This window comes from Sus scrofa, chromosome 14 (genome assembly GCF_054392235.1).
Source record: "Sus scrofa isolate SSC_HxYL_T2T_F1_AM1 chromosome 14, Sscrofa_HxYL_maternal_Yorkshire_Landrace_v2.0, whole genome shotgun sequence".
NCBI classification, from domain to species: Eukaryota; Metazoa; Chordata; class Mammalia; order Artiodactyla; family Suidae; genus Sus; species Sus scrofa.
In genome coordinates, this window is record NC_139396.1 from 30,179,485 (window position 1) to 30,192,280 (window position 12,796).

General features: G+C 44.8%; 1 protein-coding gene across 1 annotated transcript; it reads right to left on the reverse strand.

Annotated features, from left to right (window-relative positions):
- Positions 1-839: 839 nt before the first annotated feature.
- NEFL (neurofilament light chain) lies at positions 840-6,433 on the reverse strand. The gene is given in 4 exon segments (NM_001244331.1): positions 840-2,783; positions 3,404-3,747; positions 4,158-4,282; positions 5,293-6,433. Coding segments are annotated over 4 exon segments (1,659 nt in total). The 5' UTR covers positions 6,340-6,433; the 3' UTR covers positions 840-2,640.
- Between the last annotated feature and the right edge of the window lie 6,363 nt (positions 6,434-12,796).

Genomic DNA, 12,796 nt, shown 5'->3' on the forward strand with positions numbered 1-12,796 from the left:
GGCCTTGCTCAGTGGGTTAAGGATCCGGCATTGCCATGAGCTGCCATGTAGGTCACAGATGTGCTTCAGATCCTGCATTGCTGTGGCTGTGACTTAGGCTGGCAACTGCAGCTCCAATTCAACCCCTAGCCTGGGAATTTCCATATCCTGCAGGGGTGGTCCTAAAAAAAAAAAAGCTAGGTACTACAGTGGAACACTGTGAATGTAGAGATGCCCTTGAACTGTACAAAGACTGTACAAGAGTAGACACTGGGAGGTTCCTTGGGGTGGTGGCAACGTAAATGGGGAAATGTGGGTGCATTCAAGATATGCAAGCAGGAGTTCCAGCCATGGCACAGTGGAAACAAATCCAACTAGGAATCATGAGGTTGCAGGTTCGATCCCTGGCCTCATTCAGTGGGTTAAGGATCCGGTGTTGCCGTGAATTGTGGTGTAGGTCTCAGACTCGGATCTGGCGTTGCTGTGGCTCTGGCGTAGGCCGGCAGCAACAGCTCTGATTCGACCCCTGCCTGGGAACCTCCATATGTCCCAGGTGTGGGTCTAAAAAGACAAAAAAAGCCAAAAAAAAAAGCCAAAAAAAAAAAAAAAAAGATATGCAGGCAGTAAAATTAACTGACTTGGTAATAGATTAGACCAAAGGAATCAGGGAGAGGAAACAAGAGGTATGATGTCACACCCAGTCTCTGGTTTTCAGAATTAGATGGCTGGGGAGTGGTGCCATTAACTTGGGAAGGGAATACAGAGAAAGAACTACAGTTTGGGAGGAGCAGAAGGGAGAGGGACACTGGCCGACGTCCACATTTGAGGAAGTTTTTTTTAAAGACTTCAAATCCATTTCGTTTGGTTTTTCAGTATTTTATTATGGCACACAGGATAGAGTATGATACAGTGCTCTTACTTCAAGTAATTCTCAAATCAACCAGTCATTTCCATTCGGCTAAAGTTACATTTTTACATGTCATTTGCATCTGTCTGACATTTACCACGAGCAGCATCCCATGTTTAATGAATATAATTATGAAAAGCTTGGTTTCTGAGGCAACTCCTAGTCTTTGCAGAAGCCAGTGTGCCAAGAATCCTCAGAGTTCAAATCCATAGCATCATGGTAGATGAAGAAATATTTCACCTCTTTGCTTTAGTGACATATATTTAACTAGAAATGCATACTGTGATGGGATCAGATAACTTTAAATGGAGACCACCTGGCTTTCAGATTAAATTCATGACCTTTAAAAACTGCCTAAACAACAAACATTGAGTGAAAATAAGCTGACAAAGCAATGGTGTAAGAACAAAAGCAAAACAGCAAATAATCAGTAATTTCATCGATATTCCACATCAAAGGCAAGTGCAAGAGCTTTCATAACTTAACAGTGAACAGGAAGGATGGATGGGGTATGTATTTGATGCAATATCCAACCAGTTAGAGTTATCATTGAAATCCAAATATTTTCCAATATAAGACATGCGGAGCAATGGCAATGTAACACACAAGTATATAATCCCCCCTTTAGTGACGGGTAACAATTTCGTTATCTGTATTTATAGTTCTTAAAACATTTAAAATAGGTGGCATTAAAGGCTATTTACTTGAGGCGAAAGAATTAAGCTAACAACACACTCAAAAATGAGCTCAGGATTGCAGGCAACATTTGCAATGGCAAATCAACTTTGCTCTTCTTACTCCATCCAAAATTATACATTGACCAAAAATCATTCCTTCTGATTCTGTAACTTGCTTGGGTTTCAACATCTGCTCCTGATATTTTGAGTATATTTTTAAAATGTAGTTATAGTGATGGATGGCTTGGATTCATATTCTATCCATCTTGCATTTATTATTAGATACTAGTGTTAAAGTTACCTGTTTACCATAAAGGGTATATTTATCACATAACTTCAGAATTGCCTCCAAGAAAGCCATTCCCAACATTATATAGAACAATTACAGGGCAAAGCATATTGCTATTTATAAAAGAAAAGTGGGTTTCCCTTTTACTTGAATTTATTATTAGTAAAATTTTTGAGGGAAGATTTCATGAATAGTCATGACCTAATTGTATCCTCAGAAGAACCAATTAATGGGGGGAAATGCATTATAATTACTAAAATTTTGATTTAAAAAATTTGGAGGGGAAGAGTCCATTTCTGTGTGTCTTACATTGGTGCCCTCTTTAAGACATTGGAATTAAGTCAACAGCCACAGCAAGGAATGTCATTCAGTGTAACTTTATTTACTATTTATTGCACATAATTTGAGGTCTTTAATTTCTAACCACCAAAGTTTCAAAGGACTATTTTTTTCCATGAAGTTTAACATTAACATTAGTGAATTCGTTTATTCATTTTTTTAAATTGTAAACATCTGAATTATTCACATTGCCATAGATCCTGAACTCATAAGCGTGGACCATGCACAGGCTGGCAGCAAGCCAGGAAGCCACTCTGCAAGCAAACAGATACTCTGCATAAGGAGAAAAGTCATAGCACAACATTTAATGTCCAACCTAAGTCATCTCAGAATTATACATATATTGACTTCTTAATTCATATAGTATCTGCAACTCAACTGGTTGGTTGGTGATGGGGTTGACCTGATTTCGGGAGAATTATTCCTGGAATAAATAAGGGAAGTGGGGCTCAATCTTTCTTCTTAGTTGCTTGCTCCTCCCCAGCACCTTCATCTTTTTTCTCCTCCTCCTCGGCTTCTTTGGTTTCTTCTCCTTCTTCACCTTCACCTCCTTCTTCTTCCTCCTTTGCTTCCTCAGATTCTTCCTTGGCAGCTTTAACATAAAAAGAAAATGTACAAACTCCGAATGCAGGGTGAGTCCAATCAAAATATTTCAGCTAAGGTTTGGTGGAGAAACATAAATGTCAGAATCCTTCCCCCAAACCTCTCCACTCCTCGGTCCCAAAATGCATGCAACCTACAATACTTGCTGAGAATAATTTGACACCAAACACCTATTTAAACCGCATGAGATTAAGTCTATGTACTGGGAGCTCTGCTCTTCTCCAGGACCTTGGTTTTTCTTTTATTCTGTGTTTGGTATTCATTTTTGTTCTTTAGGACACCGAACTGCTGAGTTAAATGAATAGATTTTAAAATGTTTAATTAGGAATAAAAGGACAGCAGGAAGAGAATTTTTTAATGTTATTTTCAAAAAAAGTACCAAGCTAATCAGAGATGTGTGTCTCTGGGAGAACAGCCAAGTTGAGAAATGAGGTACCTACTAAAGGTTTGTGGACTAAATAGATAAATGTATTATTTAAGATTCTGAACTCACAAATGAATACAACTTCCTTGGCATGAGTAAGGCTCCATTCATCTTACCCATCTCCTGACACATTTTCAGGCTGCACCTGAAGGTGTAGGGTGGTTTTTGTTTTGTTTTAATCCTACCTTCTTCTTCTTCTTCTTGGGCACCTTCCTCTTCCTCAGCCTCAGCCTCTGCCTCAGCTTCTTCCTTCTCCTTGCCCTCCTCCTCGGCTTCTCCTTCAGAGGGAGGTTCGTCCTTGGCTTCCTCAGCTTTCGCAGCCTCAATGGTTTCCTCCACCTCGATCTGCTCCTCCTGGACGTGGCTGGTGTAGTATGATGGGAAGGAGCGGGTGGACATCAGGTAGGAGCTGGTCTGTAAACCGCCATAGGCAGATCGGCCAAAGACCTGGGAGCTCTGAGAGTAGCCAGTGGTTAAGCTTCCCACGCTGGTGAAACTCAGCCGGGTCTCCTCACCTTCCAAGAGTTTCCTGCAGAGGCAGAGGGAAGATGGGACAAACAAACATGAAACCCGAAGTGTGCTGAGCCCATCACTCATCCCTCTCACCAATGCCACCCTTAAAGGCAAAGGCAGGCAGGAGCAGGGTTGAAGACTATCAAAACGTAACAACTGGGGATGTTATGATTGAGACCAGAAAAAAAAAAAAAAAAAAAAAGGCCTAAAAATAGCCCTGTCTATTAGACTTGAAATGTAATGGGAAGCTAAGAACAGGTCTTATTATTACAGGATTAAATTCTTCTTGGAAAAGGCCACAAAGGGCCTTTTATTTCAAAGCCAATTATTTCAAGACTATTCTTGAAGGTTTCTGATTCACCGTAAAAGAAGTCTGGTTTCCTTCCTAAGGCTGAAGGGCTGCTACCTTCATCCCTCCATTTTTACCTGTAAGCTGCAATCTCAATGTCCAAAGCCATCTTCACATTGAGAAGGTCTTGGTATTCCTTCAGGTATCTTGCCATTTCACTCTTTGTGGTTCTCAGTTCGTTTTCTAATTTGTTAATTGTGTCCTGTTGGAAGACCAAAGAAAAAAAGAAATCCAAGTATAAATTCCTACTGCTCTCATTTTACTATAACATAGCTGCAAAGGCCTAGGTTTAATTAAAATAAGGTGCACACTTAGATAAAAATCTCCCTTAAAATAACTACTTTTTCTCTTTTTAAACCTTTCTTTTCTTGCCTAAAAATCCAGCTTCGTAAATCTTGAAAGCCAAAAAAAAAAAAAAAAAAGAGAGAGAGAGAGAGCTTAAAAAAACTGATAGAAGAAAAATTTCTGGTTTGTTAATAATACAGCCTGACCATCATCATAAAATGCCTGCAAGGAACTAAACTGATTTTTAAAAATCTTTGTTTCTCATTGACTGGTTAACTTTAACCAGATTACATGTAAGCAATCCACCTGTTCATAGAATAAAGTATCTAAATTGGAGATTTTAAAAATTTATCCAAAATATTTTTTATGTCTCTATATTATTTTTTCTCCTCCCCTGAAGCTGGAGGTCCTTAAAAAATAAATGTTTTACTGTGACCATATTACCTGCTACAATTTTGACTGTATTCCTGTCTACCTGCTAAGGGAAGAAAGTGGTTGGTAAAACTAAGAAAGCTGCTGGTCACAGTTACTCTTCAGAACTAATGAGAGCTCGTTGCTGTATTTATTAATCAGATGGTTCAATCTGTGCAGTAAAGCCACTTGTGAACGCAGAATAGCAGAAGCAGGCCAGAGGCAACGCCCAGCTTCCAACCTTTCCCCACCCCACCCAACCCCCTGCAGGCCTGGGCAGGTTTATGCAGAACAGAAATTCGGCTGCACCAAGCACAGCTTTGCGGACTGCAGTTGCGCCCCCACCCCCTCCCACAGCCTCCCAGGAGCCAAGTTCTACCCCCTAAGAGCTGAATGCAGATGCCTCATCTCTGATCTCCACTTTCTAGGCGCGCCTTAAACTCTCCCCCCAACCCCAATTCTAACTCGACTCTGCAGCCCCCTCCCGCCCCCACTGTGCTTTGCCCTGTGCCTGACCTGCATAGCACTAATGTCGGCGTTCTGCTTGTCCTCCAGCTCCTGCAGCTGCTTCTCCAGCGCTTCGTTCATGCCCCGGCAGGCTTCGATCTCCAGGGTCTTGGCCTTGAGCAGTCGGCGGCTCTCGGACACCTCGTCCTTGGCTGCGCGCACCGCATCGGTGTTCTTGGCGGCGCTCTCGGTCAGCACCGTGAAGCGGCTCTTGAACCACTCTTCGGCGTTCTGCATGTTCTTGGCGGCCAGCTTCTCATACTGGGCGCGGATGTCCTTGAGCGCGGCGGAGAGGTCGGGCTTGGAGGACACATCCATCTCCACGGAGATCTGCGCGTACTGGATCTGAGCCTGCAGCTCGGCGATCTCCTCTTCGTGCACTTTCTTCAGAAAGGCGATTTCGTCCATCAGACTGTCAATGCGCTTTTCGAGCTCGGCGCGGGCGAGAGCCGCCTCGTCGGCCCCTTTGCGCGCTTCCATCAGCCGGCCCTCGGCGTCCTCGCGGCTCAGCACCTCCTCTTCGTAGCGCGCTTGCAGGTTGCGCAGAGTCTCCTCCAGCCCCTCGCGCTCGCCCTGGAGCGCCTGCTTCTCGTTGGTGGCGTCTTCCGCCGCCAGGCGCAGGTCACGGATCTCCTGCTCGTACAGCGCCCGGAAGCGGGACGGCTCGGAGTGCTTCTGGCGCAGCACCAGCAGCTCGGCTTCCAGGACCTTGTTCTGCTGCTCCAACTCGTGCACGCGCTCGATGAAGCTGGCAAAGCGGTCGTTGAGGTCCTGCAGCTGCGCCTTCTCCTGTGTGCGGATCGACTTGAGGTCGTTGCTGATGGCGGCTACCTGGCTCAGGTCGAGGTTCTCGAGACTGGGCATCAAGGAGCCGGAGCTGGAGGAGTAGCTGCGGCGCACGGACAGCGAGGAGGAGACGGGCGCGGAGTAGCTGGAGTAAGCAGAGCGCGCGGTGCTGTAGCCGCTGCGCACGCTGGAGATGTGCACCCGGGGCGTCTCCACATAGCGGCGTTTGTAGGAGGTCGAGTAGTACGGCTCGTAGCTGAAGGAACTCATGGTGGCGGTCGGTGCCCCTCTGCCCGGCAGGGGAGATGGGGGCCTAGAGAGAACAGGGGAGAGAGGGAGAGGGGAGGATGGATGGCTGTGTGCGGCTCGGCGCGGTCCTGCCACCCCTATTTATACTCGGGGAGGATTCTGACGCAGCCTGCGATCGATCACGGCGCGCCTGGCCGGTGGGGGCAGCGCTATGCTGCAGCCAAGGGGAGGATTCTGCGCAAAAGGAAGGCGGGGGCGAGCCACAGGCCACGGGGATGCTGCGGCTCTCGTTCTTTGCACTTTTCACTGAGGCCCTCGGTTTTCTGTGAGACGCTGTAACCCCTAACTCATTTCCTTTTCCTATTCCCACCCCATCCTACTTATGCTTTGATCGGATTCGAATGTGTCCCCAATAACAGGTTCCCACTCCCTACTGACACCTTAGATTTCCATATCCCTACACCTCAGAGGCACCCTCCTCTCCTCCCCCAACTCGCCCCTTCCCCACCAAGGGTCATCATCCCCCTTCCCCCCCCTCCCCAGTGTTAATGGTGGCAGTGCCATGCCTTGGGGTATTGGAAAGACAAATGATTTTCCAAGACTGTATGAATGCGGAATACATGGAGGAAAGTTTTATAATTCTTTGTCGCTGTTTCTGGCACTTTCTTCATGTCCCTTTATCCCTTTCTCCTGGTTATTTTTTTTTTCTTTTGTGTGCTTCTACACACACACACACACACACACACACACACACACACACACGGGAAACTGCGGCACTGCAGCTGTTGGTTTTAGCATGTCTAAACTATTAGAACATTTCATATCAACCTAGTGTTCATATCTATCTACTGTTCCTAGATTTTTCTCATTTATTTCTGGGAAATGAAGCCTCGAATACTTCGAGCATGTTGAAGCGTGTTGGTGGAGGAGAGAATGGGTTTGAAACCAAGCCGAAGAGAAACCCACTTGCAGAGGCAGCGGCAAGCTCTGCAGAGGGGAACTTAAGATTGTCACACGCTGCCTGTTTCTTTTTCACTCCTAAATTCCTACTCCACACCGCCAACTCCATCGCATTAAAACCCCCTTTCCCACTTTTTACACCCGTGGAGCACCCAACCTGATGATTTCAACAAGCCATGCAGGTGGCTGCTTTTCAGAGGGAAGCTGCTGCTACCGCCCCGAGCGCGGAGCGCACCTCCCGGGAGCAGAACTCAGCCCCGGAGACCTCTCGTTCTGGGACAGACAGCAAACAGCCGTGTGGTTCTTACACCCGTTTCACTCTGATAATACAGAACAGATACAGTCCGAAATCCATGGATTTCTTTTAGGAAACATCCAGGTACTTGAAATAGTGTGCGCGGCGTGCACATTGATACGGCCCTCCGGTTTACAAGAGCGTTTTCACACACATTGTGTTAGGGAGTCCTCCGGCTTCAGGGAGGGATTGCGGAGGTATACATAGGACGGCTGGGATTGTTCTACGCAAGCATTTAATTTTTGTTTCATTTGTATAAGAGTAGCATTTGATGTGCAACCTACCGATTTTTTTAAGAGGCAAACGAAGGGGAAACCTGAGAGTTTTCAAACAGAGCAGCTGGCGTCGCTTTCCCTGTGATGCTGAGAGGGCGCGGTACTTGGAGCCTGTACTGCAGTTGCTCCCGGAGGAACGGGAGGAACCGCAGCCCTTTCTCCCCGACAGGAGGGTGAGAAGAGGCTTAACCCCTGAGGTCCTTTGCAGCTCTAAAAAACAAACGAACAGAAAACAAAAAACTACTGCTGCAGAGAACTTTCGCGGGGTTTCTAAACAACCTCTTTGGTCTCAAATCATGCGACTTTAGAAGTGTTAACTTTGGTAGTTAAAATCTATCAAGAGGTCCATCTACACTCAATCATTCTAGGATTTCAGGCCGAGGCTGTCCTGCATTTTGCTTGGCAGGCAGACATGGGAGGGCATTTATTCTGATGACTTTTCACAGTCCCTATTCTTTGGTCTCATTGATCAGTGACTCAACAGTGGGAACGGCTTCTCTGGTGAGAACCTCATTTTTGTCAGCTCCCATTTCCCCATATGTGGATGACAAGTGGCAAATGATTTTTTTTTTTTTTAACCTGCCCTATATAACCCACATTGTTTCACATTCACTGTGTGTGAGTCTGCCTACACCACACTCAGGTATTCATGAATTCATTGCCTTTGTGCCAGCTCCCTTCCCTCAGTTTCAGGTCACCCTCAAATATCTTAAGTCCATCAGCGGTTTTTTTGGCCAGGGCTCCTGGCTGAAGCTTTTGACTGCGGAGGAGGCTGTTTGTTCAGAAGGTGGGAGGCGGCTGATGGATGCGGCAGGGGCCCTGAGATGCTGTGGAGAGAAGAAACCTGTGGGTATCTGCTGCTGGCTTTTGGGCAGCACTCTGGAGTGGAGAAGGGTAGGAATGGGAGGTCAGAGACCCTTGCCTTTGCTGAACCTGGTGGGCAGGGTCTGGGGAGAGGCACAGAACAGCTATAGTTATGAATGTAGACTTCTGGTCCTTTTCAGTAGCTCCTGGCACTTCATTCTCCACTACAGCCTTGCTTGAGAGGGGCTCCCAGACAGAGCCTGTGTCTGTTTGGGTCACCCTACCTACATCCTTCCTCTGCTAAGTATCCTGCTTCTTTGTAAAATATTCTTTTTCAAATATTCTGTCCAGTCATCCTCCTTTTTAATTCTTCCCAGCACTTTGCAATGCATGCCCGTGTGGCATTTGGCTCCATGTGTCAAAGCAAAGGTAAAATGAACAACTTTAGAAAATCTGTTTTAAAAAAGAGTCTTGACTTCTCCCTTCTTATCATCAGTGTTTCTGCATTAGTTTTGTTGCAGTGGTGTCGTTATTCCTTTAGAGGAAGGCTTTGGATTCTTATTTTACACTTGTGCATTTATTCCCCTTTAAGCATTTTCTCCACCAACATGAAATTGATTGAGGGCTGTCAACAAAACATAGTTCTAGGAGATAAAAATTATTTTAAAAATAACTGCACAAATATGTTGATGAAACTTCATTATTAGAATTTCTACTACTTTGGTTATCCCTAATAGCTCTGGACTAAAGGACTGTTGGAAGTAGTCTGGTTAAAAAGTAAAATATATTAACATTACCACTCATAAAATATAACTCGTAGAACTGCTGAAAAAATTTACCTCCTCCAGTGTCAAGAGAGGCAGAAAGCTGCAGATGGATAGGACCCGGTGACCTTCATTTCATTATTCTGAAATCTTTGGCACCCAGGGAGTTCTGTATTGGCATTTATTTTGAAAAGCTCAGCTTTAGGCTGCACTTCTTATGAGGCGGGCCTCCTGAGAACCTCAGTCCAGGGGTCAAGAGAGCAAAGTTTTGTCACCAGTGAGCTGCAGGAATAGTCCTCATCCAGAACAGCAGATGCGTCTCCACTCCCTTCCCCATCAGAGAGATGCATCACTGTCAGCAAAGCTGGCATCAGTTAGTCGATGCAAGAAGGGATGAAGAAAATAAACTTGTGCAAGCTGCCTACCCTATGACAGGCATTTGATATCTATTATTGAATAATTCCAAGGAGTTCTGTGGCCCAGTGGGTTAAGGATCTAACTTTGTCACTGAAGCAGCTTGGGTCACTGCCATGATGCAGATTTGATCCCCGGCCCCAGGGAACTTCCACATGCCATAGGCGTGCCCCCCCCCCCAATCCCCGTGAAATAGTTATTGTTTATTCTGAACAAACTGCCAAGGCCCAGAGAGGTTAAGTAATGTGCCAGCTCGCACAGCTACTTCAAACCTAAACTTTGTCAGCTTCCAGTCTGTGTATGTTCTCATTATACATACCACTGCCACTGGCATTGGCTGCTTCCATTTGTCCCTCTGGAATTTGATAATGCGAACCACAGTCTGCAGAGTCTGCTGTGCATGTAGCAAACCTCTCATGTCTGGGGGAGGCCAATGTGAACTAATTTATACCATGGGGAAATTGTTAATGATTGTGTCTTCTTTGGTCAGCTAGGGGTGACAATAAGCTATAGGATCATTGTAGGCATCTGAAGTGTCCCAATATTTAAAAACTGGAGGTTGCCAGTAGAACATGATCATAATTGGTGATTTTTTTTTTTTTTAATGGCCGCATCCGAGGCATTCCTGGGCCAGTGGTCGAACCCACACCTTGGCAGCAACCTGAGCTGCTGAAGTCAGATTCTTAACCCAGTGAGCCCAGAGTGGGAACTCCCCTGATGTCACTTTTTAGATGTTACTCTAAACATCCCTTTACAAAACACCTTTTCTGGAATGAATGACCTAAAAGCAATTTAGCAGATTTAAACTTTTTAGAATAACTATATTATGACATCAACATTTTTACCAATTAAAATGCCTTCATTTCTCCCTCTTGTAAATAGGTATTATTTGGAAAAGTGACCTTAAAAAATTCCCATAAAGAATAAAAGAACAAATCCTGGCACCCGACATCTCATTGCTGGAGTTTATCATGCTTTCTTCAAATTTTTGTTTTTTTTTTGTTTTTTTGTCTTTTTGCCATTTCTTGGGCCGCTCCTGCGGCATATGGAGGTTCCCAGGCTAGGGCCAGAGCCACAGCAACTCGGGATCCAAGCTGCATCTGCAACCTACACCACAGCTCACGGCAACGCCAGATCAGTAAGCCACTGAGCAAGGGCAGGGATCGAACCCGCAACCTCATGGTTCCTAGTCAGATTCGTTAACTACTGCGCCACGACGGGAACTCCCTGGGTTTTTTTTTTTAAGAAAGGAATTTGAGTAAAATCAACAGAAAATATATAGCTCATGGAAGCCGCAAATGTATTTTCTCTCTGCTTCTTATAACCAGTTTATTTCTTTATACATTATGCTCACCATAGGAATCATCATACGTGACTCTCCCCATCTCTTGGGAAATATATCTGAAAGAAAACTTTTCCCCCTGTAATATAAAATAAGCCTGATTTTGCAGCATCACGTTGTGAAGTAATGCATCATAAAGTGTGCTATGTGGCTAATATAAAATGTAAAAGGCAGTGAGAAGGAGAATGCCACTTGAATAGATTAAAAATGAAAAGCACATTTATATTCAGAACACGTGCAATATTAGAAGGGACAGGAACTTGCTGCTATCCAAGCAGAAATGATGGTGATAGGCTTAAGCTCCTAAATGTTTGCTGCATGGAACTGGGCAAGGTAATGTACATTCTCCCCAGAGGCCTGTTCCACGGTGCCTTGCCCTTAATCACAGTCACCACACACAGAGGTAAGAGGGTATGGTGGGGACATTAAAGGGCTTCATTTGTGGTCATTTCAGGCAGGTCACAGCCCTATCAGTCTGAACCAGCAGTACCAACCCTCTTTGGCAAGTTGTGCTTTCCTGACTGCAGGGAAATACATGCTGCTTCTGCTCTTTGGGTATCAAGTAGCCACAAAAACGTACCATGCACCGCCTGGATTTCTTTGCTGACCTTTACGGTGGTTTCATAAATCAATGGGAGGAATGTGAGCTTTACTGTTTGCGAAGACAGTGGATAAGCATTTCCATCTGTAAGAGACAAAGCCCCAGGTCGGCTCTTTCACAGCCTTGCTGGAGCCCATCCAGGGCTGCAGGAATGCAGCAAATGCGGCTGCAGAACTACTCATGGGCGGATCCCTGGCTTCCTCCAGCACAGCAGACAGCCTGCTGGCACCGGGATATGTAGCCTGGGTGTTTGGTAAGTTGAACATATGAGAGACTGTCTGGATTAGAAAAGCAAAACTTGATTGTGTCTAAATGGCTTATGATTAATTAAATAACTCCTATGTTCATTCATCCGTGGAGTCACCAAATGCAGGCAGAACATTTATAACATGGACTCTGTCTAAGTGCCAGGTGAGGTCGGGGACTGCAGGGAGTGACGGCAGGGTCCTGTCTCCGAGGGCTTGAAAAATACCTGAGCACAATAAAAAGACCCGATACTGATAGACAAGACATGGATGAATCTAAAAACAGTATACTAAATGGATAAACAATGAGGCCTTACTGTACAGCACAGGGAACTATATCCCGACTCTTGGGACAGACCATGATGGAAGATAATATAAGAAAACAAATGTATATAGATGTATGACTGGGTCACTTTGTTGTACAGCAGAAATTGGCACAACATCGTAAATCAACTATAATAAAAAATAAATACATAAAAACAAAAATAAAAAGAGTATACTGATACTGGGTGAAAGAAATCTTAGGTAAAGGATACATATTATATAATTCCCTTAGCACGAAATTCTAGAACAGATGAATTAATCTATGATAAAAAATCAGAACTGTGGTTGTCAGGGAGTGTAAGGTGAGGGAACTTGCTGGGGTGATGGCATTGATTTAGGTCTTGAGAAGTTTGGGTTGTACAGATCTATGTATTCGTCAAAACTCAGAATGGAACAGGATTTGTGCATTTTATTGAATGTAAGTTTTACATCAAGCAAGGAAAATAGATATAAT